At 48.4% G+C, this 27,107-nt stretch overlaps 6 protein-coding genes across 6 annotated transcripts; 3 read left to right on the top strand and 3 right to left on the bottom strand.

Annotated features, from left to right (window-relative positions):
* Positions 1-936: 936 nt before the first annotated feature.
* Positions 937-7,030, bottom strand: LOC101783851 (SNF2 domain-containing protein CLASSY 2). Its single transcript, XM_004958732.2, has 6 exons — positions 6,431-7,030; positions 5,727-5,821; positions 5,374-5,609; positions 3,903-5,264; positions 3,246-3,398; positions 937-3,155 (listed from the first exon to the last, which is right to left on the bottom strand). The coding sequence occupies exons 2-6, from the start codon at positions 5,773-5,775 to the stop codon at positions 1,257-1,259; spliced, it is 3,699 nt and encodes a 1,232-aa protein (XP_004958789.1). The 5' UTR covers positions 5,776-5,821; positions 6,431-7,030; the 3' UTR covers positions 937-1,256.
* A 191-nt stretch (positions 7,031-7,221) lies between these two features.
* LOC101783448 lies at positions 7,222-9,203 on the bottom strand. The gene has a single exon (XM_004958731.4). The coding sequence runs from the start codon at positions 8,997-8,999 to the stop codon at positions 7,533-7,535; it is 1,467 nt and encodes a 488-aa protein (XP_004958788.1). The 5' UTR covers positions 9,000-9,203; the 3' UTR covers positions 7,222-7,532.
* A 192-nt stretch (positions 9,204-9,395) lies between these two features.
* On the top strand, positions 9,396-10,681 carry LOC101783051 (CASP-like protein 4B1). Its single transcript, XM_004958730.4, has one exon. The coding sequence runs from the start codon at positions 9,836-9,838 to the stop codon at positions 10,427-10,429; it is 594 nt and encodes a 197-aa protein (XP_004958787.1). The 5' UTR covers positions 9,396-9,835; the 3' UTR covers positions 10,430-10,681.
* A 770-nt stretch (positions 10,682-11,451) lies between these two features.
* Positions 11,452-14,685, top strand: LOC101782638 (26S proteasome regulatory subunit 4 homolog). The gene is made up of 5 exons (XM_004958729.4): positions 11,452-12,011; positions 12,770-13,015; positions 13,186-13,572; positions 13,657-13,797; positions 14,423-14,685. Exons 1-5 carry the CDS (start codon positions 11,526-11,528, stop codon positions 14,504-14,506), a joined length of 1,344 nt encoding a protein of 447 aa, XP_004958786.1. The 5' UTR covers positions 11,452-11,525; the 3' UTR covers positions 14,507-14,685.
* Positions 14,686-14,791: 106 nt separating this feature from the next.
* LOC101781961 (SCAR-like protein 2) lies at positions 14,792-16,872 on the bottom strand. The gene is made up of 5 exons (XM_012844047.3): positions 16,634-16,872; positions 16,275-16,538; positions 16,107-16,190; positions 15,149-16,010; positions 14,792-15,058 (listed from the first exon to the last, which is right to left on the bottom strand). Exons 1-5 carry the CDS (start codon positions 16,753-16,755, stop codon positions 14,966-14,968), a joined length of 1,425 nt encoding a protein of 474 aa, XP_012699501.1. The 5' UTR covers positions 16,756-16,872; the 3' UTR covers positions 14,792-14,965.
* A 4,251-nt stretch (positions 16,873-21,123) lies between these two features.
* On the top strand, positions 21,124-22,151 carry LOC101755639 (sex determination protein tasselseed-2). Its single transcript, XM_004959849.2, has one exon. The coding sequence runs from the start codon at positions 21,135-21,137 to the stop codon at positions 22,128-22,130; it is 996 nt and encodes a 331-aa protein (XP_004959906.2). The 5' UTR covers positions 21,124-21,134; the 3' UTR covers positions 22,131-22,151.
* Positions 22,152-27,107: the final 4,956 nt, after the last annotated feature.

Genomic DNA, 27,107 nt, shown 5'->3' with positions numbered 1-27,107 from the left:
CTCATTGCGAGGTTCACAAACTAATGTGAGAACTTCAGCTACTTTGGTATATGCGAGGTGACTGTCCTGCTGCAGAGTGTCATCTTCTTCTCAAATCCCCATATCATCATCTATCCTACCCAAAATTTCCTAAATTCTACGACAAAAATAGTCTACAAGCCTTGTCAGATTTAGTGGTTGGCAGTGCACCAGAGGTTACCCAGGTGGTAGATTTGTAGGTAGGGGAGATCGCAAGATCAAGAGCTCGAATGGTAACACAAGGGCGCAAGGTTTAGACAGGTTCGGGCCTCTAAACAGTAATACACTACGTCATGTGTTCTGGTGGACTGTATTGCTGGTATGGGCTGCGAAGAGTTGATGTGCATTACCCTCGGGGGCGTCCCTGGCCGCCTTATATAGGCTAACAACCTAGGGTTACAATCAGATATAATCTGATCCTAGTCGGTTGTTACATGAAAAACAATCTGAGTCGGACTACAACAAGTATCATACAATATTCGGGTAGAATCAATTTGCCCGGCCTCTGGACTAGTACTCCGCGTATCTTCGTACCTTAGCCCGACCAATATCTTAGGTGGGGACCCGTGGGTACCCTTATCCATCTATCCTACACTTTCAAAGGAAGATCTTGCTGAAATCCAATTAGTCAAACAAACTTTTGCTACTGTAAGATATTACAAAACGTTGACTTGGGAAAATGACAATGTCCGAGCTAGATCTTACTCGCATTCCAAGCTCTTTTTTTTTGCTTGCAAGATACTAGGACCCACTACTAGTGCTGCTTCCTCGCAATTAGATAGCATTAGCATGGTACACTGCACTTATATATACAATCAAGCAAGAACAAAGGCAGGACTAGGACCCAGAACCGTATAGCTAAACAAACCTACAACAAACATGCAAAATCTCGCAAATTGCACGGTCCCATGAGATTCATGCCAGCGGCCGCTCGAGGCAAACTTTGTACAATACCAAACAAAGCCAGCAGAATGTGGCTTCTGAGTTCCCAATTCGGTGGTATATTTGCAACGATTGTCATCCATCAAACGGTCACCTCATACAGGCAAGCATGTTCATTAGGACTTAAAATAACATAAAAATCTAAGATCTTCACCTTTGAGTCGTAACGAAAAGGATCTCTAGATTTTCCCCAGCTAAAATCACTAGACTAAATACGTGATCCTTTTCCATATCAGCAAAATGCAAGTTTTCTAAGCATGAGAGGGACATGGTAGATATTACTCTAGTAGCATTTCTCAGTCCTGCTTCACTACTTTATGGAAAGCTTTGGTCTGATCTTCATCAGCAAGCTCCTTCAGAACTTCATCATCGATTTCAGTCACATTGTTTTGCAATGGTTCGTCAACATAACGTCCAAGGAAGACCATTTTTGCAATCCGAGCTTTCCTCCTGTTGCTGTTGTATTTATCTTCCTCCCATGTCCCAGATGCCACAAGAAGGTAGACATATACCATTCTCTCCTGCCCAGGCCGGAATGCCCTTGCTATAGCTTGCATTGTCTTTGAATGGTTCCACTCTGAATCCAGCATCACTAGTCTTGATGCACCGGTCAGACTGATACCCTCGGCACAGGCTGTTGTTGAAGCAATCAGCACCTTCCTCTTCCCCTTTCTATCACCATTGAATTTATCCATGACATCCGAGCGCACAGGGAGCTCTTGATCACCTTGCAACACCAGGACTTCCTCCCCAAGACGCCATCCAAACACAATCTCTATCAGCTTGACAAGAAAGTTTATCGGGGATACATTGTGACAAAATATCAGCACCCTCTCCCCTCTGAATGAGGACTTGTGCAGAAGATCAATCACAAATTTTGTCTTGCAACCAACAGTGTACTTCTGCTTGTACTTCTCAACTCTAGCTACTTCTTTTGGGGTAAAGTAAGTGCTAGCACACTTGGTTGTTTTTATAAGCCAAGGATGGATAGAAGCAATTGTGATGAGCAGCTCAACCTCCAGAGGATAACGGGCAATGCCCGGTACGGGCATTGTTACTTTTGCTAGCACCTCTTCCTGGATGTCAGTGGGTTTCATGAAAAGGGTATACACACGTATCCCTGGAAGATTGTTTTCTTTTGTCCCTTCAAATATATCGATGAACCCACAAGTAAGCTTGTTTAACAATGAGATGCCATCCACTCTGTCATGCATGCTACTAGACTCAATCTTTTGCCCCACTTTTTCCACAAAAATGCGCCTTGCCACTGCTTCTTGATGTTTACCAGTCCTGTTCCGTGTTTCCCTTTCCGCTTCTGGAACTAGCGCCGTCATAACATCACTGACAAAACGAGGTCTGGCCAAAGATAAGGTGTTGAAATACTCTTCGAAGTTGTTCTGGAAGACTGTACCAGACAAGAGAATTCTAAATTCAGTCTTCACCTTCATCAGTAGCTTTCTCAACTTTGATTTGTTGCTTCTTGGGTTGTGCCCTTCATCGAGGATCAATAGCCCAGGGTTGTTCATCAGAACTTTCGCCATGAACGCCCGATGCTGCAGTTTTGTGTCTTCTTTTGTAAGTGCTAAGAAAGATGGATATGTCATGAGAAGAATGCTTGGACTCTCATGCCACTTGCACAATTTGTCCAGACTATCCATCATCCGCATCATTTTCAAGGATGGTTGGTGGAAATTCTTCAAAATCGCCTGTGTTTTTGAACTAAGAGTCCCCATTGCTTTTCCCCTTCCGTTAGAGTAGTGGAGCACATGTAAAGGAAGCGAAATGCCCCATGTCTCAAACTCTCTCCTCCATGTATGGATTGCAGCTTTTGGAGTAAGCACCAATGGTCGGCTTCTTGGGTGAACTTTCAAGTAACTGACAAGAAATGAGATCAGCAACAGTGTTTTACCCGCTCCGGGAGTATGTGCAACCACACAGCCACCTCTACTCGCTGTTGAATCATCCATTTCTTCAAGCTGTAATGAGCCTGCCAAGTTTTTCCATATAAATTCAAATGCTTTTCTTTGATGAGCATGTAACTTTGGTTCAAGATCAGTGATTGAAGCCCACACATTCCCAGATCCCTTAAATTTGGAGAATTCTGGTGCGCAGATCTCAAGAAAAGAAGAGTCAAGCACATGATCATCTTGACAAAATCCGCTCCGTCCAGACCTCTCATAGTCCTTACCAGCGAACTGCAAAGAGTGAAAATATGAATACGGTCAATAATGGGGTCTCCAGTAAAATAGAGAAAAATGCTAGTTTGATCTCTGTCGTGAAGTTACCATTGGTGGAAAGATATCCTTTGCCTCAGTGCACACGACGTTGCACAACCTGCAGGTTAGACCAAGCTGTTCATCCAGTATGCAGTCATGATGACAGTGTTCTCCTTTTCCTAGATCAGTATTGCTCTCACGAGTGGCTTCTGAATCTTGCATCTGGAAGTCCAAATTTGTTATTCTATAACACTATAACCACAAAAAGAAAAGGTAGCGGATTCCCAGCAAAGGACATGAAGCAATTTATGGCAAGTATTATTGCCATGGAATCTAAGATTGAATTCATTGACTTATAATCCTTATTGATCATCCAAAAACTCATTTTGCTAGAAGCCAGTCCAAATGATCAAAACCAATAAAATTAAATATTTCAATAGTAGAACATATTAAAAAACTATTTCGTGATGGGTAAAATTTGTGCAAGAGAATGTAAACTACTTCCAAGCTCTAAAGTTCAAACAATACCCACCAACTTACTAATAGGAGAATTGAACTCCGTTTTTCTACCGAAAAATAGGATCAAATCCCTTACTGTCTATACCTCAAATTATGCAGCGTAGAATAAAGATATTCTTAGACAAAATGGAAGCAGCCGTTTATATGTTTCCCAAACATAAGCTCCTTTCAGAAAACAACTAGGAAATAAAATCACGCTTCACGGACCTGCTTTTGCTCAAGAAGTGCTATTGAGGCCAATGCATAGTCCATTTCTTTCCACAGTTCTTCAAACTCATCCTTCTCCTCTTGACTATCAGTGGAAGGCGGCCATGTAAAATCCCCTTCTTGGTAAGCATGTCCGTTACAGTTCATTATCTGTACATCTAGCTTAAAGTCAGAATCTCTCTCCATTTCATACTGGATATTTCCAATGCATTGGTCTATCATTTCCTTGTATTCTCTTTCACGCATGTGTTTCTTTCTTTTCCTACCCCTCTTTTGGCAGAATGCTGGTTCACTATTGCCACCTTGGCTGTGAGATGAAGTAAATGGCTTCAATCGAAATGATAAAGGTGGACGACTGTTCTTCTCCTTGTTCTTCGCAGGTGTATGTGGAATGTGGGAATCCGGGCTCCTTTGCTCAGCTGCATTCTTCTCTATTTCCACGCAGGTTGGTTTTTCCTTTACAGGAAAAGAGCATTTAGTTCTTTTCATTGGGTTCTTGCGCTGGACTTCCATGGAACTTGGGTCTTCCTTGACCATGAAAGGCCCGAAAACTGTTTGCTTCACCCAAGGATTTCCTAGCACCTCTTCATCACTTGATTCTCCCTGAACTGGTGAATCCCAACTCGAATCACTCTGTGAATTCTCATTCTTGGTTGATGATGCGTTTCCCTCTTTCTTCTTGTAGGTTCGATTGAAATTAGGTGCATCGTAACAAGTAAAGCGGTCTGGCTGAGTTTTCATACGCTTTGAACGTCTCAAGTCCACATGCTCGTACAAGACTTCAACATCTTGTGCACTATCCAATTCATCCATCACAGTGGTACACATGTCTTCTGTGAAATTGTGCTTCTTAACCTGAGTGACTTGAACTGTTATGATCCTTGGACGTAAAGCCTCATCACGTGGTTTGAATGATATTATGTCCATGCTCTTGCCAAAACCTGGAGGTATGCTCATGGAATCATCACTATACCGCTCTTGATCTCCTTTGATGATTTGATAAATGATCTTACCTTCTACCACCTTGATGTTGAATTCCATTCCCCTCAGGCTAGACAAAACTACCAGGTGTGTAACTTCTGTGGAGAATCTTGCACTTAACAGCTTGCTTCTATTATGATGGAGGCAATCCTCTGCCGAACTCCATTGCACGCTGCCATCCTGCAGCTCCCCAGAATGGAGCTTTTGCAAGATGAAAACATCACCCGCTGTCACTACCTTGGCTATTGTACCAGTTGTCACTTTTCCTTTACTGCCAGGGCACTGGTCTTTGTAGAAAATAACAGTAAATAAGCAGAGGCAGTGGTCTGTGTGATGTTTTTTCTTGATTTTGATGAGCCTTGCATCACGATACAATGGTACCTGCGCTCATAAGAGAACAAAAGACACCTGTGAGATGATGCCATACATGTGGAAGATGTAACAAAGTGAAGTTCTAAAATTATAAAAAAGAAATAGTTAAGTGCCATACAGAAGATTTTGTTTCTTCTCTGGAACTTGCTTGCTTTACACAGACATCTGCACCTGGCCTGAGAACATGTGAGCAATCTAAGCAAGTTGCTTTTCTGGAATGTAAGCGCAGATAGTCCCCATCAATGTTATGCTCGACAGCAGATCCAGAGTGGACAAATTTCACAAAGAGGCTGCCATTCCGTATCCTTATAGAATTAACTCCATGCCATGATCCGTTATGAAATGCCTCGAATGCTGTAGGCAAAGTATAAACCGTCAGTTTTGTCATATATTTGTCAGCAATGTTTGAAAGCTATCAACAATGCTGGCAGCCTGGCACAAAGGAAACAGGTGCTGAAACATATAACTTACGAACTGCACCGATGGGGTGGTTATGGTGGCCTGCGGTTCCCTTGATCATCTTGTAAGCAATATTACTTGAACCACATGATCCCAAACTGAAGTGCCTGCTGAGCAGAAGATAGACGGAACAGAAGGGTCACTTCATACCAAAATGGAGTTCTTAGACAGTACAAAGGATCTTCACAGGCAATGCATCTTGGTTTACAGATGGCACCTTTTGTTTTCAGAAATAAAGATCATGGTGGCGCAAGAAACATTCCATAAGCAAAAGTTCGGCTACACCGCAAACAACAATCCAAGCATGAATATATTTTCTGCTGACTTAATGTTTTGCCCGATGTAAAGGTATCCTAGATTGAGGTAAAAATCAGCAGCACGGTTCAATAGAAAACTGTGGCACAAGGATCCTGCCTATGCTAGTAATAAAATTGATGCATCTGTATGCAGGATAATAATGATACATTCAGGAATCTTGATAGAATGACCGTAACTAGAAACCAGCTTTGACTCAGCTGGTTGTCCAAAAAAAAGAAGCCCTTTTCCACAGCCGATTACTGTTCTAAGCACTTCCTCTACTTATTCAGCAGAAATGTTGCAAAGGATTCGGTTTGGTCACTCAAGGCAAATAAAGAAGAGATGGGGAATGCAGAAGAAGAAAACCCTAGAACGAGATTGCATTTGCATCCATCCAAGAAAAGGTTCGTAGAGCTTGCCTTATACCAATCCAAAGTCTGGGTGAACAGGAACGGCGGGTCGGCGGCGCACGGGCGTTTGAGGAGGAGGATAATGGAGATGGAGTGAACAGTGACGAAGAAGGGGGGAGGAGGAGGAGAAAGATTGCAGAGGAAGTGAAGCCGGACTGCAACAGCAACAAATGGCGTGCGTCATTTCAGGGGACGAGGGCGATCACCACCGCGGCGGGTGCGCGGGTCCCACCCAGCAGTGAAACCGTGGGGGGTCGAGCCAGCCAGAGCCTGCCTTCCTCAAGAAACGAGCACTTGCTCTTGCTTCCAGTGTTTGCGAGTTCCGACGAACAAGCATGGGTAAAAAGCCAAACCAGCACAGGCGCAAAGGGAGGATGCGACAGAAAAGGCCAGACATTCCGGTCCAAATGTGAATTCACCACCATTGCCGGGCCTTCCTTGATCACGGTCGGACAACTGCCACTGCCATTGCCGCATGCATACGGATAAACAGTGTTATGCAGAATACAGGTTAGGCATAACAGGGCCTGCTCCAAGCCAGAATAGTGACTACAGGTCATGCAGATGGTTCTGACCATTTTTTTTTCCATTTCCAAGAAGGTTAGGGCCTGCATAGCTTCGCTTCAGCTTATAAGCCGGCTGAAAAGCTGAAACGGCTGATTTGTTGTGAGAGGAAAATACTGTTCGGTGGCTGATAAGCCGGCTGAATAAGCTGAAGCGAACAGGCCGCTGATTTTCCTAACCAAAGTCAGTGTCATTTTGCAACCAAACTGGTGAGCACATTCTAGCACAAAGTGGAATTGCAAGAATAAAATGTCCATTGATCATTTCAATCGTTTGCTCAACAATGGCGATTGCAATCCACAGCAAGTTTTAATACCAGTATAAGTACATTTCTTTCCCTTCACCAGACTCCTTTAAACTACAGATCCTAGCAGCATAAAACAATTCAATTTGTGAATTGCCATGTTTACAGGAGAAATGAATACAGTGTGGAAATAAATTACCTAGTCAAAAAAAGAAAAAAAAAACATCTGTAACTCTTTGTAGTTCAGCTCTATCTGCAATGAAACAATCCAGAAAACCATATGCCAGATTACCAGTGAAGCCTTTACCACCACTGGTGCACAAGAACGCCGCTCTCCCGCAGTGAACTGAAAAGGTCCAAGCACTCCTCGTACGTGTTCTCATACTTGGGCGACCGCTCACCAGGGCAGCACTTCTGCCAGCGGTTGTAATGGCACTCCAGGAACAGCTCATCGACCAAGCAGATGGCGCCTGTATCAAACAGCCTTGGTATCAAATCAAACTCTGTACCCTCCACATCCATCTTCATCACCACATAGTCCTCCTCCGTTACCGTCTGCTTCAGCCACTCGGCGAAATCAAACGCTGGGACACTCCTGACCTCACCGGACATCCTGTTCCCTGCTGCAGGGCGGATGCGCCCCATGCCCCGGCCATTGGCCTTAGCCTCATCCTCCTTTCCAGGGTCACCATTGATCTCAAACTTGAGCGTGTCGTTCTTGACCCAGGCTGCATATGGAAGCAACGTGACACCCTTCTTCGCGGCATACTCAGAGTGGAAGGCGGGGTCGGCCTCAATGGCGTACACCTGGAAGGTGTGGTTCTGCTTAGGGTAGTGCTTGCGGAACCAGCCGCCTATACTGGAGCCGTAGCTGCGGGCGCCAACATCGATGTACACGTAGCGGCGCTTGAAGCTGATATCAGCGAGTGCCGGGAGGTACCTGATGTTGTTGATGTTCCTCTTGAGCGTGATCCATGGCTTGAGGGGTTCTTCCTGGATGAGTGGCTCGGCGTGCTTGAGGAGCTGGAGCTTGTGATCCCCAATTGAGCAGTTGTTGTTACCTGAGGTGCCTCCTGTGGAGGAGCTTGTGATCTTCTGGAAGACTAGTTCCCGGAGGGTGGAGGCGTCGTCCTGGGCGTTGATCTGGCGAGAGCGGAGCAGGCGGAGGGCCGGCAGCAGCGCCTGAAGCGAGCGGAGGCTGTAGGCGTCGGTGGCGCTTGACGTGAGCAGGACGAGATGGGCCTGTGGCTTTAAGATCCGCGCGGCCTCGGTGGCGAGGTCGGCCGGGCGCTTGGCGGTGTCGAGAGCGCGGCCGGCGAAGACGAAGTCGACGGAGTTGGTGTTGAAGGGCAGGCGGGTGTCGTGACCGGCGACGACGAGCGGCGGAGAGCGCTTCTTGTGGACGGCGACGGCGGCGGCGACCCCGAGCTCCCGCATGGCGAGCGCCTCCTGCGCGCCGCCGAGGCAGACGGCGCGGGAGGCCGGCGCAAGGATGCCCTGGGCGAGGTGGTCGGCGAGCAGGGCGGCGTGGTATTCGACGGCCCTGCGCCATTGGCGGGTGCGCCAGGCCTCCGGGGACGGGACGTCGGCCGTCCTCCTGGCGGCGGTGGCAGCAACGGCGGTGGCCGGGTAGAGTGACCAGGCGTTGGCGCCGGCGGAGACGGCGAGGAAGGCCCCGTAGAGGAGGCGGAGGGCGAGCGCGGCGACGGCGAGGAGGAGCGCGCGGTTGAGGAGGGCCCGGGCGGAGCAGGAGCACCTGGAGGGGTCCATGGGTGTGGATCTGGCGGCGAATTGAAGGGAGGGACTAGCGGGAGCAGAAGCGGGCGGCGGTGTGGTTGGCGCCGACGAGGAGGAGGAGGAGGGCGGAGCGGAAGAAGGTGGGGAGGGGAGGAGGGTATTCCTTGTTCTCCATGGGTGGGTGGGTTACTTGCGGTGGATCTCCATCTCCATCTCCATCTCTATCTCTAGCGCCTGCCTGCGTGCCGGCCGGCCGCGGAGAAGAGAGGGGAGGAAAGGAAAGGGCCTTGGTTGGGCCTTTAGCTGGGCCTGGGTTCCCCAATGTATTACAATCGTGCCACTGGCCTCCTCAACGGTCGGTTACGAAAAACGAGAATGGCAGTCGGAGTAAATCTGTACTCCATCCAAGGGTGCTTTGCACTAAAATAAAATAATGGGACGCGGTTTGGGCACTCACCTCCACCACGGGTCCATCGATGCCCATCTGGCATCACACAACGTCCCGTTAGGACGCCGATGCCTCCGACAGAGGAAGAGGAAGGAGATGGTGGTAACTCTGTGCAGTTTGCACCACGATCCATCCGCTCGGTTTCCGACCCCCTTCTTTCCTGATCGCAACCTCCCCCTCGGCGCGACCTCCCCTGGCTCCAACACAGGAGTCGGAGTGGGAGGGGAGCTCAGCTTTCCCCACCACCTTTTTTTGACTCGATCGATTCGCGGCTTTGCTGGCCCCAATTAACACCCACAAAAAGCAAATTACGTATAAATAAAACGATGGTGGAGTCTGATCCTTTTCATCACCACTCAGACTCAGCATCCAACACCAATCCCACCGCTTCCTCCTTGCTTCTCCACTAAGGAAGCCGGCCATGGCCATGGCTGTCATCACCCCCAAAGGAGGCAGCAGCAGCCCCGCCTACGTTGCCAAGCCGCCTCCGCCGCCGCCGGGCTTCCACAAGACCGCCGCTGGGTACGACTCCTACAACGGCCGCGCCACCACCACCGCCGCCGCCGCCGCATCGGAGTCGGACGAACGCCGGGCGCTCGACGGCATCGTGCTGGCGCTGCACGCGGCCGCGGCGCTGCTGGCGTTCGTGGGCGTCGCGCTCGTCGCGTCGTGCCGCCACGGGGACTGGATGGAGTTCGCCCGCTACCAGGAGTACAGGTACCTTCTCGGCGCATCCGTGGTGGCCTGCCTCTACTCCGCCGTGCAGGCGCTCCGCAACTTCCGCCGCCGGACCTCGGGAGGCCTCCTCGATTTCGCCGGCGATCAGCTCGTGGCGTACCTACTGATCACGGCGTCGTCGGCTGCGCTCCCCATCACCATCCGCATGAGATCGGCCGTCATCAACATCTTCACCGACGCCATGGTAGCCGCCATCAGCCTGGCCTTCGCCGCCTTTGCAGCACTCGCCTTGTCCGCCACCATCTCCGGCTTCAGGATCTCATCAATCTCATACTAGCAAGCTGCTATCACTCTACCATCATCCTCTACCTGATGAGATATCGAGTATGTATATTCCAAGCTTCAAACAAACAGAGGATTAATTATATATATTCGACGAAGCAACATGCATGTAAGAATATAGATGCTCGCGTCAGTATCACACATAGCAGCTGTGGATTGTTGTTCCAGATCGATCTGGTACGGTGAGAATTCTTTGGAGATAGAAACACAAACAAATGCAGCTGCTTTGGATGGGCCTCTTTAATCATTTCTCTTTTGCTGAAAATTCTTTCCGGGAGACTCTTCTCCGTGAATCACTGTGTGTCGTGATAGCAACAGAAGAAGAAAAAAACAAAGACGAAACCTGGCAGACGATGAAGCGACCCATGTCTTGCAACTGGATACTACCGGCTCTCCGTGTGAATCACTGAATTGTGTGCGTGATTGATTGCAACAGAAACAAAAAAAAAGAAAAAAAAAAGAAGCAATCGCTCGCCGCTTGCTTTTAGAAAGAGGAAACATGACACGTAATTATGACACGTAATTTTGAGATGACTCAACAGTCAACCTGTAATCAGTACGATAGGTTGGCTGGTAGAACTATATAATTTCTTAATTTGTGTATACGGAAAAGAAATATTATGAGTTGCATGGCACAATAACTCGTACAATAGTTATTAAGTTGTCTCATAGTCCTACATACAATTTAGCTCATGAAGCGGTTGTTTTGCGAAACAACGACCTTCTTCTCTCTCCTCACTCTCCTTCCTTCACATCATCAAAAATTCTACGTGGCACTGCATGAGATGACTTATGAGACTACTTACGTGTAGCAATGTACTCGCTCTCACGCCTGCTACGCGGCCCATGTTTTGCCAGTCGATACTACTTGGGCCGATTTTTGCCTTCATATCACAACGGATGGATACATGGGACGGTAAACGGGCCACAAGAAGGCCCATTAAAGGGACCCACGTAACGTAGCCCACCCACCCTTCATCTTGCAGGGGAAGTTGAAGTCGGAGGAGGAAAAGGGGGCGCATCTCCGCCTCCTTCTTTCTCTACCAAGCTCGCATAACCCAAATCGAAGCAAACCCAAATCCTTGTCGACCATGGGGCAGGGCACTCCCGGGGGCATGGGCAAGCAGGGAGGCGCCGGCGACCGCAAGCCGGGGGACGGCGCCGACAAGAAGGACAAGAAGTTCGAGCCGCCGGCCGCCCCCTCCCGCGTCGGCCGCAAGCAGCGCAAGCAGAAGGGCGCCGAGGCCGCCGCGCGCCTCCCCAACGTCGCGCCGCTCTCCAAGTGCCGCCTCCGCCTCCTCAAGCTCGAGCGGGTCAAGGACTACCTCCTCATGGAGGAGGAGTTCGTCGCCGCGCAGGAGCGCCTCCGCCCCCAGGAGGACAAGGCCGAGGAGGACCGATCCAAGGTCGACGACCTCCGCGGCACGCCCATGAGCGTCGGATCCCTAGAGGAGATCATCGACGAGAGCCACGCCATCGTCTCCTCCTCCGTCGGCCCAGAGTACTACGTCGGGATCCTCTCCTTCGTGGACAAGGACCAGCTCGAGCCAGGATGCTCCATCCTCATGCACAACAAGGTTCGCTTTCTCTTTTTTTTCCCCCCTACCCGCTACTTAATCTACTAGGCACGAGCGGATCTACTACTACCAGCCCCCTTAACCTCCTCGATCTAAGTATCCCCGATCTACTAAGCTGATCCCTGCTGATTTGGGAGAGGTTGGATTTTTGAAGGCGATTTAAGTATCTGTACCTCTGGGGTTAATTGTTGTTAGGTTGGGGGAATTTTTGTAGAATGGACGGGGAACTTTAGGCTCTCGTCTATTGTCCAGTTAATCCAGGTTTCAACATAGATTAAGCGAACCATGGAACTGAGATTCATCAGAAAACTATGGCCCTGCGGATTGGTGGTTTCTACTGAGGAGTTGGGCTAATGTATCGAAACCTTGTTGTTTTAGCGATTTGTCTAATGCTGTACCTGATAAATTAAGGTGGTTAGGGTTTAGAGGTTGTTTCTCGAATCAAGGATGACCAACTAAGGGTTAGCACTTAACTAGGTTCTCCTGACTGTTCAGATTCATATGTTTCAGTTCCCGGAGTGGTGATTGATTCTGTATGCTATGCCAAGGCTGCACTGCCTTTCATTTTCAACCATTATACATGTATTCATTTTAGAGTCCTTTGTAGCCTCTAGCAGTTGTCCTAGACTCTTTCCTTACATACTCGATGTGCTCACCGGGTGCTTTCCATGGATAACAATCGTTTTGGTGCGCACATGCATTAGTGGATCCTTTACAACTAACTGCTAACTCACTCAAACATGCCTTTGCTTCTTCAGGTTCTGTCTGTGGTTGGTATACTGCAAGATGAAGTTGATCCTATGGTATCTGTGATGAAAGTGGAGAAAGCTCCTCTGGAGTCTTATGCTGACATTGGTGGGTTAGACGCTCAGATTCAAGAAATTAAAGAGGCCGTTGAGCTTCCATTGACCCATCCTGAGCTGTATGAGGACATTGGAATCAGGCCTCCCAAGGGAGTCATATTATACGGAGAACCTGGAACAGGAAAAACTCTGCTTGCCAAGGTCAGTGTTCTGGCTTGCAAGCATAGTAGCTGTCAGTATTATTTCATAGTATTGCAATTGCAGGCTTTGATCCTCCATGATATCCATGCTTATCCAAACTATGCCTTCCTTTCCTACTTTCTAACTTTTCAAATAGCGTGGGTGGTGATTAATTGAAACTGCCTCTGCAGGCTGTCGCTAACTCAACGTCTGCAACTTTCTTGCGTGTCGTTGGAAGTGAACTTATTCAAAAATACCTTGGTGATGGTCCCAAGCTAGTAAGAGAACTATTTAGGGTGGCGGATGAGCTTTCTCCCTCAATAGTCTTTATTGACGAGATTGATGCAGTTGGAACAAAGAGGTATGATGCTCACTCAGGAGGAGAGCGGGAGATTCAAAGAACTATGCTGGAGCTGCTGAACCAGCTAGATGGTTTTGACTCACGTGGAGATGTTAAAGTTATTCTAGCAACGAACCGCATTGAAAGTCTTGATCCAGCTTTGCTTCGGCCTGGTCGTATCGACCGAAAGATTGAGTTTCCTCTTCCAGATATCAAAACTAGACGGCGCATCTTCCAGGTACTGTGCCATCTGTAAATGATAAACTTTAATTTATTGAAATGAGAATTCGTTGGATTCTTAGCGAGGTTGTGAATTGCGCAGATACACACATCAAAGATGACGCTAGCTGATGATGTGAACTTGGAAGAATTCGTGATGACGAAGGACGAGTTCTCAGGTGCTGATATCAAGGCTATCTGCACAGAAGCTGGGTTGCTCGCATTGAGAGAACGGAGAATGAAGGTACGAGTCAGCATTTATCCCTAATTCAATTAGCTTTAACATTTTTTATGGATACAAGTATTCAGTGCTCTTTAGCTATTTCATAAATTGAAATGCTACTTGGGTGCATACAACTTAGTCTCTGCTGTTTCCTTACTGGTAGCTATTTCGTATAATAGAAAGGTGTAGTGTCTACTTGGGTGCATTCAACTTAATCTCTGCTGTCTCCTTACTGGTAGCTTTTTCATATGATAGAAAGATGCAGTGTCCTTCAAAATTGAATAGATATGCACCCTCGACTAGAATCAGAAGCAGGCTTGGAACGGATCTTTAAAAGTTTTAAGTATTTCAAACACAATGGGGAAGATCCTAACCAAATATCTTCCAGAACATAGTCCTCTCACCGTTAACCACTTGGTGTAAATTTGTTTCTGGACCAACATATTAGTTTGTGACTTTGTTTAGTGTAAATTTGTAAACTGGGAGAATTTCAGAAAGTAGTTATCTGTTAGTAGTGTCATGTTCATCCACATGGTCGTTAAATTCTGGTGTGTGCTTTATGCAATGTTGGTCTGGGCATTTGAACATATAGCCATTGCATGGTTTGATTTGACATTGCTGATGTTCCTGTTTTCTGGTACCCTAGGTGACTCATGCAGATTTCAAGAAGGCGAAGGAGAAGGTGATGTACAAGAAGAAGGAAGGCGTCCCGGACGGTCTCTATATGTAATGAATTAGTCCCTTGATTGTCAGGACAAGGTATCGTATTGTAGTAGCACTTTCTCTTCATCATGGGAGATATGTTGATTTGGTTGTCCTAGTACTTGTCGCACTCACTTATGTGGTTGGAAAACATTTATTATCCTTTGATTTAATTATTTCAAGTAATATTCCCTTTGCCAAGTAAAATATGCGTGTCAGCAGCATGCAGCTTTCAATTTGTTCCACGTAACGTGCCTGATTGCAGACGAAAACAACAACTAGTGGTGATCCAAACACCTTGGATATGCTTCAATTTCACTTTGGCACCAAGCGCGAATCCAAAGTCATCACCAGTTTAAAATTGCAAAGTGCCTCTAGAATCAACAAGCTACAACAGTATGGATACTAGTTCTGAAACAATTCGAGGAAATGAACTGCAAGACTTGAGACCCATAGAATCGAATCACAACTTTATCAAGATGTTCATTCACTTGTCCTTGTCCTTTATTTGATGTAGCATTGCAGTCCTGCTGTCCAGAATACTTCTCGAACGATGGATCGGACTTGGACCGTTTCTTAGCTGCAAACACCACGCATCTTTCTTATGAGGTTCATGTTCTACAGTGGCAGATGCAAGAATAATACAGGGAAAGGAAAAAAAAACGTGTACCGTGATTCTGTCCTGAGATGCAACCTCAGGTAGGGGATGCTTGGGCCTTGGTACCCAGGGAGGTGACATTCCCGCTAGCTGTTCCACCGCTGAAAACAACACATTCTCATGATGCAGACTATCTTCATCACCTTGACCTGAAGCTGAGTCGGCCTGGGATGGTTTGTTTGCTTCTGAATCTGACACCGTAGTGCCGCGACAAGATGAAATCTCCGGTCCCTTGTGATTAAAAACTTGCTGCTGGTTTGTGCCTTCAGCTTCTGACCAAGCCTCGTATGAATGTATTGCAGGCTCAGACAACTCTGTAGTCTTGAGAATTTTGCCTCCTGCACGGTTCACACGATTTCTTCCGAATGAATTTCTATAAGTAATGGGTCCTGTATGAACCTTGACTGATAGCCACTGCATCGGAGGAATAGGTACAAGTGGCGGTGTATCAGCGTTGGTATCCTCAATGCTCACACCCTTGTTGCAGGATGTTTCTGCAGCTTCTGAATCCTGCTTCGCGTGGTGCACGGTGCCATCAGCAGTTTCATACTCGTGAGTACTGAAGCGAGCACCTGGAGAGAGCCATGCCTCGAACGAGCTAGTCCTCTCGAGCTCATCACTGCAATTCCCCACGTAGTCCGAGCAGCAATTGGATGTTGGCGAATCGTTGGATTGCCCAGGGCGATTTTCCTTGGCCTTTTCCATTTCCATGTGGGGTTCAGGTGAGCTGCCAGTCTCGGAGTAGTCCTTCTCCGCTGAAGACTCGTAGTACTTTGGAAGGTTGATGAGGCTCCCGGGTGTCTGCCGATGTGTCAGCTGCCGGAGCATGGAAAGGAAGCCAAGAGACTGCTTTTCGGATGCATCTGTTTGGGATCTGAATCAGAGTAAGCAGCAAGTATGGATGGTTAAGGAGAAGAGAACACTAATCTTGATATGATAGAAAAACACAAGCTAACAACACAGGTGTTACCTGCAGTCATCAGAATGGCAAGTCCTGAAGAAGGAGGGATCGGTGTACCTCTTCAAGCACGCGCCCTCGCCATGAGCATCAAACCTACAGATACATATATACACACAGAATTGATGAGCTAGCAGAACAGACATGTCATCTGCAGAAAGAACATGGCCGTGGTACCACCTGTCAAGCGCTGACAGGTTCGGAGGCCCGCGACAGCGCTTGATGTGGTCGACGATGGAACGCGGCGGCGCTTCTCCGACGCCATGCTGATGATGATGGTTGAGATTGCGACGTGGGTGCCAGTCGAGACGATGGTTGGGTTTGTTGTGGATGGACGGGGTCAGGTCGGCCTGGAGCCGCTTGGCTCGCATGGCGAGTCGTCGGCCTCGTGCGGACACGGCCATGACTTGGTCTTGCAGGCCGTCCAACACCTCCGCGGCAAGCCTGCAGTGCAGTTGCAGTTGCAGAGGAGAATTGAAGCTGATGGAATTGAACTGAAAGTTGGGTGGTGCAGCTAGCAGATGGGAGGCAACACGTACTCTGCGAGGTCTCCGAGCTGGCGGAGGACGGCGACGAGGCCGGCCATGGCAAGGCCCTCCAGGACGGCCTCCCCCTCGGGGGGCTCTTGCTCATTGCTTGGGCCCAGAGGCAGAGCCGCCATTGCTGTCTGCTTGCTAAATGCTAATGCTAGCTGCTCTGCTCTGAGCCTCTGATGTAAGCGAAGAATTATTTAATTGAATGGGTTGCTTTGCTTGCGTCCTCATCCAAAGGCTCTGTCATGGGTCAGCAAGCAGCGGGTACATGCATGGATGGATCCATGCCATGCGTGTGCTTGTGGCAACTTTGCTTACATACGTACAGTTAATTATTGTACCCTGTGTCCTTCCGTTCTGTTGCCTGCATTCCTTGCTGTGCACCATCTACGGCTAGGACGATGACATGTGGTTCGTTTTCTCACTAGAAGAAACACTGCACTGTACACAAATGATTACATGATGACAAGATCTCGCTGGTGTATGCATGCTACATCTATCACATGACCTTGCATTGCCAGCCTTCCTCTGCCTACCAACTTAGCAAGAGCCAAGTGTAAACATGCATGGGTCACTCACAAAACAACACACAGATAGGCCAACGGCCCTACGATCGCATTGTCTTCAAAGCAACGATTAGTCGATTGCACGTACAACCACTCCTTGACTGAACTACGGATTAATTCAACAAATGTACCATGCATGCTACGTCTGCAAAGTACACTACTTGTGTCTTTGCTTTGGGCCGTGGCGAGTTTGTTGGGCCCATCTGGTTTGGTACGCCTCCTCAACTGGGCTGTATCCTCCACAAAAAATTTGTTCGAAGAAGAAGAAGAATCAGCAGCTTCGTCGTAGCTATTTGTCATCAGACGATATTGATAGTGGTCAGGGGGTATATTAAGGTTGCGTTTGGCAGCTGATTCTCTGCTGATTCCAGCAGGAGCTCTGTCAAAAAAAAAATTCAAAGAGAATGTTGATTCTGTGAAGTGATTCTCTGAAATGAACTAAGAGGCTGGTAACTGAAAAAAGTAGCTTCTCCTGATTCTGTGAAGTGATTCTCCATCCTTATTTTAAGAGTTTATACTTTTAAAAGTTTATGATAGAGAATCAAAGAGAATCACTTTCAGCCACAGAATCACTTCTCTCAGAGAATCAGCTCCCATAAAGTATCAGAATTAGATGGAGCTCTACCAAACAGACCCTAATACTACTAACTGCTGGGGAAAGCGCCATCAGCCTTTAGTACCGGTTTTGCAACTAGTATTGCTAAGTCGGTACTAAAGGGGGTCCTGTAGTACCGGTTTAAATAATCGGTATTAAATGGGGGGCTTTAGTACCGGTTGTTTATACTAACCACATCCCGCTGCCGCGCCTCCCCTGCGACCCCCCCCCCCGCCTCTACCACACGCCCCAGCCGCGCGCTGTCAGAGCCTCACCGTGACCCAGAGAGAGAGAGAGAGGGAGAGGGAGAGGGAGAGGGAGAGGGAGGGAGGGAGGCTGCGTACTCACATAGCCACTATCATCGCCGTTGTCGCTGCGCTGCTGCCAAACTGCGCCGCCGCTGGATCCACCTCCTTGCTCACCCGCCGCCACCGGATCCACTTCCTTGCTCAGCCGCCGCCACTGCCAGATCCACCACCTTCCTCACCCGCAGCCGCCGCTGCTGGATCCAGCTCCTCTTGCCCGTGCGCTACCGTTGCTCTCGTCCCGCCGCCACTCCTCACTGCTGCGCGCGAGTGAGGGGCGAGTGAAGGGGGGAGAGGAGGGGCAACTGAGGGAGGGCCGCGCGGAGAGAAGGGAGGGCCGAAGTGAGGAGCGGCGGAGAGAAGAGGGCTGACAGGAGAGGGAGGGGCGGGGGAGAGAAGAGGGCCAGTAGGAGAGGCAGTGGCCAAGGGAGAGAGATGCGTGAGGGAGGATAAGGCTGTGGTAGAGGGAGGGACGGAGGGGGAGGGGAGCGGAACCGAGACGCGATTAGTACCGGGTGGAGCCTCAGGCTGGGTGGAGGCTCCACCCGGTACTAATGGGTGACCTTTAGTACCTGTTGGAGCCAACCGGTACTAAAGGGGGTCACAGGGGCTCATAGGAAACTAGCCGTTAGACTCAGGTCAAAAACGAACTGGTACTAAGGGCTAGGACCAATGCTCAGTTTTCCAGTAATGTAATGATCCCTATAGTTAATAAGGGCACCATCGATCAGTGCGTGCATGACCAGTTAACGAGTACTCGTACTCCCTCCGTCCCTAAATGTAGCTACTTGTAAGATTAAGGATGTAGATTAAAAGTCTATATTACTCTTCACTAGTTTTCATGCGCTAATTAAGAGGTTAATTATGCATTTCCTATTTAATTGGTGGCAAGCTTGCATGTAGATCTACATTTCATAATTGATTTGCATATTTTAGACCTCTCAAGCTAAATAATTCACTTGAGAACTCAAAAGTAGGCGGAGGTGGTATGTATTGGTTCATCGGTCGATGTGCGATCTCGCCCCAATATAAGTGATGGCCCAAATCTCTGTTCAATAATCAATTAATCATGCGCTTATATATGTACTTGCTCGCGTTAGATTAGATCGTAATAATGTCCTACGCTTAATTATACGATCGATCCGGTGTTGGCGTTTCAGACCATCAGTACGTCTCTCTTCCTGTCTTTTCATCAAACAGTATCGTATCCGATCCTCATGAATAAGACTTCCATTTTCTTTATGCAGCATGAGCAGATATACAACAGGATCGTATCACGAGACCAAGCAAGGTTATTATGTGACTGATAATAAGAGATTCGTGTGGTAGCTAGCTGCCACTAGGCCGGGTTAGTGCCAGAATCTTGCAAGATGCAATCTCATTATATGCAACTGCTACAGCAGCATAACGTTTAACCCCAATCCATGCCGTGCCACTGCCGCAAGTTTAGCTGTAAGTAGTGGCTATGGTGGCACATTTAAGTTTTTGGACTTGTAAAGGTAAATGTGCTAGAAAGGCTACTACTCCCTCCGTCCTGGAAATGAAAATTCTTAAACTCGATCGTGCCTATAGAGAGCTGTATCATACTATTAGTAATTTTTTTGTATGAACTTAATCAAACTTAACATGATTTCATTTACGAACAAAGCTAAAAAAAAGTACTCTTTTGTGACACGGAAGTGAGTAGGTAGCTAGGTTTGAAAAGAGAGCGGTTGCAAGGGCATTATTGGAGGTGAGCTGCTTGCTGCCCAAGTTGGCATATGTGGCATGTGAGAATTCCCAATCTACCCAAACACGAAGGCCTTGTTTAGTTGGGGAATTTGGGAGGTGCCAAATTACTGTTACAGCACTGTAGCACACTGTAGCGTTTCGTTTGTATTTGTGAATTATTGTCCAAATATTGACTAATTAGGCTCAAAAGATTCGTCTCGCAAAGTACAACAAAACTGTGCAATTAGTTTTTAATTTCATCTACATTTAGTACTCCATGCATGTACCGCAAGTTTGATGTGATGGGGAATCTTCTTTTTGCATAGTGTCAAAGTTGGGAGTTGGGAGTAACTAAACAGGGCCAAACAGAGCCCTTCCCCGCTGCAGGTACAGGGAAAGCTGCAGTGTGAGGTGATGTGACGCCATTGACCGACATTTTACAAGTACCGTACCTTACCCCTCACATGAACCTGGCCTCAATCTTTCTCACTGTACACCTATGACTTGACATCACTACTGTCCACTTATCCCTGGCCTCCTGGTTGCAGCATGGTTGAATTTTGGCCGGTGAAAGCATGGCTTCTTTTGACAATGATACACTTGGGTTTGAGCTTCACACTAACAAGATCATCATAAAGCTGTGACAGTGCTTGCCTGAACTGGCGCTGAATTTTGAAGCAACTTTCTTCAGGGCTAAATTGAAAGCAACCTTTTTTAGGGCACAAGTATAATGCAAAGCGGCTCATGATCACCATTTGATTTATATTTATTTCATCTCGTTATACATGCATGTACACATTTCAATATATACTGGCGACTTATTTTTGCGCCCTCGTGTGGCTCATGCAGCGGCATATATACGTGGATACTCTCAGAGACACGTAGGTAGGAAAATCTCAAGAAATATATGATAATACGATATGCTGTTTACATTTGCACTCCATCCAAGATAGTATATTCTATATTATGCATGCATCACAACAGAAACTCTAGTTGGTTAGGTTGCTCGATCACTGTTCACACAGGTTCGAGTTCTAGACCTGTTATTGATTTTATTGTAGCGGTAAATGACCGTAAACATTAGAGAAATTTTAGAATGGTTTGAAAAAATGATAGCCGTCCATTTCGAAAATATACCGTAGCACTGCACGGTGCGCATGATCACCCAAAGTACAATGCTCCTCTCGCATAATGTGGTGCTCCACGCTTTATTTGACACGAACGAACAAGAGGCCGGCCTGAGTTTTGTTTGGGCTCGCCACGCCAAGCAACAAGCTAGATGCCAAGGACGAACTGTGTGACTATATATATGCGATGCAGCCGCGTGCTCCATGTCCATCGCTCCTCCCGCACGCAATCCATCGATGCACGGCGCCGTCGTCCAAGACCCCTCGTCCCCCGCCATGGCCGCCGCCGTCGATTACATACCCGACAAGAAGCCCACCGCCAACTGCAGCAGCATGCAGCAAAAGAGCAGCAGCTGCTGCAGGCTGGAGGGGAAGGTGGCCATCGTGACGGGCGGCGCGCGGGGGATCGGGGAGGCCATCGTGCGGACGTTCGTGCAGCACGGCGCGCGCGTGGTCATCGCCGACATCGACGACGCGGCGGGCCAGGCCCTGGCGGCGGCGCTGGCGTGCTGCTACGAGCGCTGCGACGTGTCCGTGGAGGCGGACGTGGAGCGCACCGTGCGGCGCGCGGTGGCGCGGCACGGGCGGCTGGACGTGCTGTGCAACAACGCCGGCGTGCTGGGGCGGCAGGCCCCGGGGGACAAGAGCATCCTGTCCCTGGACGCCGCCGAGTTCGAGCGCGTGCTGCGCGTCAACGCGCTGGGCGCCGCCCTGGGCATGAAGCACGCGGCGGCCGCCATGGTCCCACGCCGCGCCGGCAGCATCGTGTCCGTGGCCAGCGTGGCCGGCGTGATGGGTGGCATGGGCCCCCACGCGTACACGGCGTCCAAGCACGCCCTGGTGGGGCTCACCAAGAACGCGGCCTGCGAGCTGGGGCGCCACGGCATCCGCGTCAACTGCATCTCACCCTTCGGCGTCGCCACCCCGATGCTGATCAACGCCTGGCGGCGTCGTGGCGACGGCGACGAGGACGACGACGCCATGGCCGCCCCCAGTAGCTGTAGCTCGTCGTCGTTGGATGTGGAGAAGATGGAGGAGGTGGTGCGCGGGCTGGCCAATCTCAAGGGCGCCACGCTGCGGGCCAGCGACATTGCGGAGGCGGCGCTGTTCCTGGCCAGCGACGAGTCCACCTACGTCTCCGGCCACAACCTGGTGGTCGACGGCGGCGTCACCACCTCCAAGAACGTCATCGGATTGTAAGCAACAAGCTGCTGCAATCTGTTTCTATTAATTTGTGATGGATTATTGGTGGGTGGATCATATTGTTAGACAATGCTTGATCGAGCGAGTCCGTGTTCGATCTGAATGAATGTCGGCTTGGGTCGCAAACGCCGCTTGAGTCGCTGCTGTCAGTATCCGAACGAATGAACGTCTCTGAGCTAGGTTAGCGGTTGTTGTTTTCCTGCAGGCAGGACCAGACAATTGCCAGTAGCCCGTACTTGATGATTTTGCCACGTACTGATGGCCGCATCTGAGTGAATACTCAAAAAGCTAGGTTCAGCAAAATTAAAAAAAAACAATAACACGCGACAAGATTCCTGCTGAAAACTGAAAAGAGCTTGGACACACCAAAACAGACGGACGGATTGCAGGTTTAGAAGCTAGCCAATGGAAAGCTGCAGGCCGCGTTATTAGGACTGCCGGTGAGGCCTTCGGTTAATGGTTCACTGGTTCAACCGTTGAAAACCGGTTGAACCGTTGGTTCGATAACTTTGGATCGGAGAAGTGAACCAGCCAAAGAAACCTTTGAATCGGTCTAATATACCAGCCATAATTAATATATATACACCATTATATAACTACAATAGCAAATATTCCAAGTTCAACTATTCAAATGTTCGACATGCAAACCACAAATTTAAATAGCAAGTTTGCAATAGACTACATGCTGATATGATTGGCGCACCACAAATGACAAATGCACAGCCAAAGTGCTACACACATGAACAGGGACAAGTTCACAACGGTTTTTTGACAACTCAAAGCACTCTGAACTTGCTTCCAAATCTTCATCCAATGCCATATCAAGATCATCAAGCATATTTTCATGTCAGCAGCCATTACTTCATTTTCTTCCATGGCATCGGCCTCAGCCTCATCCAAATTTAGCTCTAAATCTGAAAAACATTATCAAGTTAGATGTTAGCATAGGCAAACATGTATGCTGAAAAGAAATAATCTTGAACACTTGACGTTACCATCACTGCATTGTATACTCAAAGAAGCAAATTCACCACGGAATTCATTTAGCTCTTCCAAGTTTAGACGAGGTGGATTATCTTCCACTGTCCATGCTTCATTTCCCTTTCGAATCTCATCCAAACTAATTGGATCATAATTTCTAACAGTTTTCTTTGACCTAATGTAAGAAAAAATTGAATATAGTGATGTATTATTTCTAGAAACAAAGTGAATAGCAAGGCAGTGAATGTAATGAAGCAAAATAAAAAGGTACCTTTGGTGCGATCTCAAGTTGCAATGAACATAAACAATATCATTTAGCCTCTGATGCTCAAGTTTGTTCCTCTTTTTGGTTTGTACATGCTCAAACAAACTCCAGTTCCTCTCACATCCAGAAGCACTGCGAGTTTGGCTTAAAACACGACGGGCTAGCTTCTGTAAATTTGGTGCGCTGCAGTCGTATGTTTGCCACCACTCATCTATGTGAGAAAAAAAGACAAAAATAAATGTTGCTGAAATATAATGAAGAAAACACAGAACTAATGAGAACAATATAAGACAAGGAGAGTTACCAGCTAGCATGTATTGTCTATCATTTTTTGCAGTTGAACGCCCAAAGTCACCTTCTCCATTTCTGAAAATTCTCATCTCTCTTGTCAAAGAACTTCGAAGAGCAAAATCTTTGCCAGCATATTTCTCAATTACATCAAGAATCCCAGAAGTTGTGAAATTATACTTCTCTCTTAGCACATCATTATACTGGTTGTTGGGATTAAACCAAAAGTCAGCATCATGAAGATTCTTATCAAAGTGTTTATCCGACCTTGCATCTATGTACTCTAAAAAAGGTCTAACTAACTCCTTCCTCTGAAACCTCTTCATGATTTCATCTCTTGAAGCATGGAAGGCTGCAAAAAGATATCCCATGGTAGATCGCTCGTCACTGTCCACAGTTCTCAACACCCAAACTATTGGTTCTGATAATTGACAAACAATAGCACAATCTTTCCAAAAGGATTGATCTAGCATAGCTTTGGTAAACTTTTTCCCATGTGGTTCCTTACAATATGCAGAGGTTGTCCACTCTTTGGAGATAATCATTGCATGAAGATCAGCCTTATGCTTGTATATGCTCTGTAATGCAACAAAATTAGTAGCAAAACAAGTTTGTGCTGGACGAAGAATCTCATGACCTTTACTAAACTTTCTCAATAAATATAATGGATAGCAATGGTTGTAGATATATTTGTAATAGATGATGCATGAGCTACACTAGTCTTCACTAGATTCTCCTTGGCAAAGTCAGACAGTACTAAATTCAAACAATGGGCAGTACAAGGGGACCAATAAATGGATGGAAACTCATCTTCTAACTTTCTACCAACAACAACCATGTTTGAGGCATTGTCATTGACAAAATGAACAACATGTTCAGGGCCAACAAAGTTCACTACATCTTTAAATAACTTGAACAATTTTGGAACTTTCAGTGGCAACAACTGACTTGAGAAAGATAATACCTTTGGGACAGTAGACCAAGAAGTTGATGAGTGTCCTTCTCTTCCTATCTGTCCATCCATTAGCCATAATTGTGCAACCAGTTTTCCTTCAGGTTTTGCGAAATCCATCAACAAAGTTTCTAGTTTCCTGAACACATTTTGCAAGTTAACTCTAAGTTAACTTTTGAACAAGCAGCCACATTTTCAGGCCATTTGGCTAAATGTTCCTTAAAATGATGGATTCCTCCTCCTTGAAATTTCATGTTACATTACATGTACTTGATCTTCTTTTTTCCTTCTTCAATAATTTGTGTACAATATCCCCATGTTGGATCCGTTTTTCTTCTTGTCTTTGGTTCTGCTACTGCCTCTTGAACACTGGGTGTTGACTTTGGATTACTCTCAGCTGTAGTTGGTGTATCCGAAGAATTGACTATATGAAAGAAAAAAAAAATAAAGAGCGAGTGTCGGATTTAGTGACCGGTAGTCCATCAGGGGATTACCCAAGTGGTAGATTTGTAGGCGGGAAAGATCGTAAGACCAAGAACTCTAATGGTAACACAGGGGTGCAAGGTTTAGATAGGTTCGGGCCTCCAGAGAGTAATACCCTATGCCCTGTGTTCTGGTGGATTGTATTGCTGATCGTAGGTGCGAAGAGGTAACATGAGTTATCCTCGGGGGATGTCCCTAGCCGCCTTATATAGGATGATGACCTATGTTACAAGTCGGATAGGATCTAATCCTAGTTGGTTGTTACATGGAATGCAATCTGAGTTGAACCACAACATATATCCCGCAATATCTGGGCAGAATCTGTTCGCCTGATCTCCGAGCTTGTGCTCCACGTGTCTTCATGTTTTGCCTCGCACGCCCTGGTTGGGCAGGGTCCACTTGCCAGGCCGACCAGTATCCTGGTTGGTGGGAACCCGTGGGTACCCTTATCCCTCAAGCTCCCGAGCAATGTGGAGTCGAACAGGAGCCTGTTGGATGCACAACAAAGCTTGTAATGTACTCGGCTAAAGTTGCGGTTTCATCATAGTGACAGAGGGGCTGCGCAGTGCTCAAAAATAGAAAGAAAATTTGAGGCTTCCGCAGGCATATGACAAATGTCGAGTAGGCAATGAGGTGCGGATCGTCGTCCTTGGCAAGAGTGGGTGGCTTCATATTGGACCAGTAGATGAATCTGCCTTGAGGGGTTGATGTGATTACCAGACCCTGCTGCGGACTTGATAAAGGAGTCTCCTCATCCGGATTCGAGTAGTAGTCGAGGTCCTTGATTGTATCATATCGGATTGTGATCTGGGCAGGGCCGTCTGATAGACAGTGGTCGCATTGCGGAGTCCGAACGGGAATCAACTTTGGTGGGAATCTAACTCGCACGATGACTTATGTGCCGGCTCGTGAAAGTCAATCCGACTGGCAGAAGAAGTCAAATTAAACTCGGACTCATCCTTCCAGCGTCCGACTAGGTCAGGAATTGATAATTCGCCAAACTTCTTGACGAGATCCTCTAGAGCTTGGCACCGGAGCTTCATGGTTTGCTGCTTCTTCTCCGGGGTCGACGCAATGTGGCAGTTGAAATTTCCAGCGCCGTCTGTGATGCAAACTTAGGAGCCAAAGACGAATGTCGCGCTTGCTTCAAACGCGACGATTGGCTTGATGATGACTGTTGGAGTATGTATGTGTGTATTATGGCCCAATAAGGCCCATGTATGACTACTATATAGCTACCCTCTAGGGTTAGCCCAATAGACAAGTAATTTATCTCTAATATGGTATCAGCCTAGGTTTTCTCCCAACTGCTGCCTGGGCGCCGCCGCCGCCGCCGGCGGCGGCAGCCGTGGCCGCCATGGCCGGCGGCCCTCTTCCCCCTCCTCCCTCCTCCTTCCCCTCTCTTCCTTCCACCTGGGCCCAGGTTGCCTCGAGGCGGACTCCCGCGGGCGCAGCCGCCGCTCCCGTGGCACTGGCCGCCGTCGCCGGGCTCCCTGGCGCGGGCCACGCCGGGGCCCTGGACGCCGCCGCCACCGCCGCCGCCGCCGCCGCCGCTGCGGCCCTCCGCGCGGGCGCCGGCGGGCGCGCGGGCGTGGATCCCGTCGGCGTGGATCCAGCCGCGGCTGCTGCTCTTCGCCAGGGAGCGGGCGGCCCTGCGGGTGCGGATGCGGCCGCCGCCGCCGCCGCTGCTACTGGCGTCCTCCCTGCGGGCGCCGAGGGAGGGCATCCTCGTCTTCCCTTCCCTGCCCCGCCTCCTCTGCCACCTCCTGATGTGACCCTCGCTGCGGCCCTCGTCGCTGCCCGGGCTGCTGCTGCCGAGGGTCAGGCACGCCTGCGCGCAGCAGCCCTGACCTGGGAGCGCGAGCGTGATGCGGCCGACGTCTTGGCCCGTCCGATCGCTGAGGCGGAGCAGCTCCTCGCCCACCCGGTGTCCTACGACAACACTGCCACCTCCTCCGGCTCTGGGGCTCCCCGTCCGCCTTTGGTTGTCTGGACCGACCCGGCC

Source organism: Setaria italica, chromosome II (genome assembly GCF_000263155.2).
Source record: "Setaria italica strain Yugu1 chromosome II, Setaria_italica_v2.0, whole genome shotgun sequence".
Taxonomy (NCBI): Eukaryota; Viridiplantae; Streptophyta; class Magnoliopsida; order Poales; family Poaceae; genus Setaria; species Setaria italica.
The sequence above is the reverse complement of the archived record's forward strand: the minus strand, read 5'-3'. Positions and strand labels throughout refer to the sequence as shown.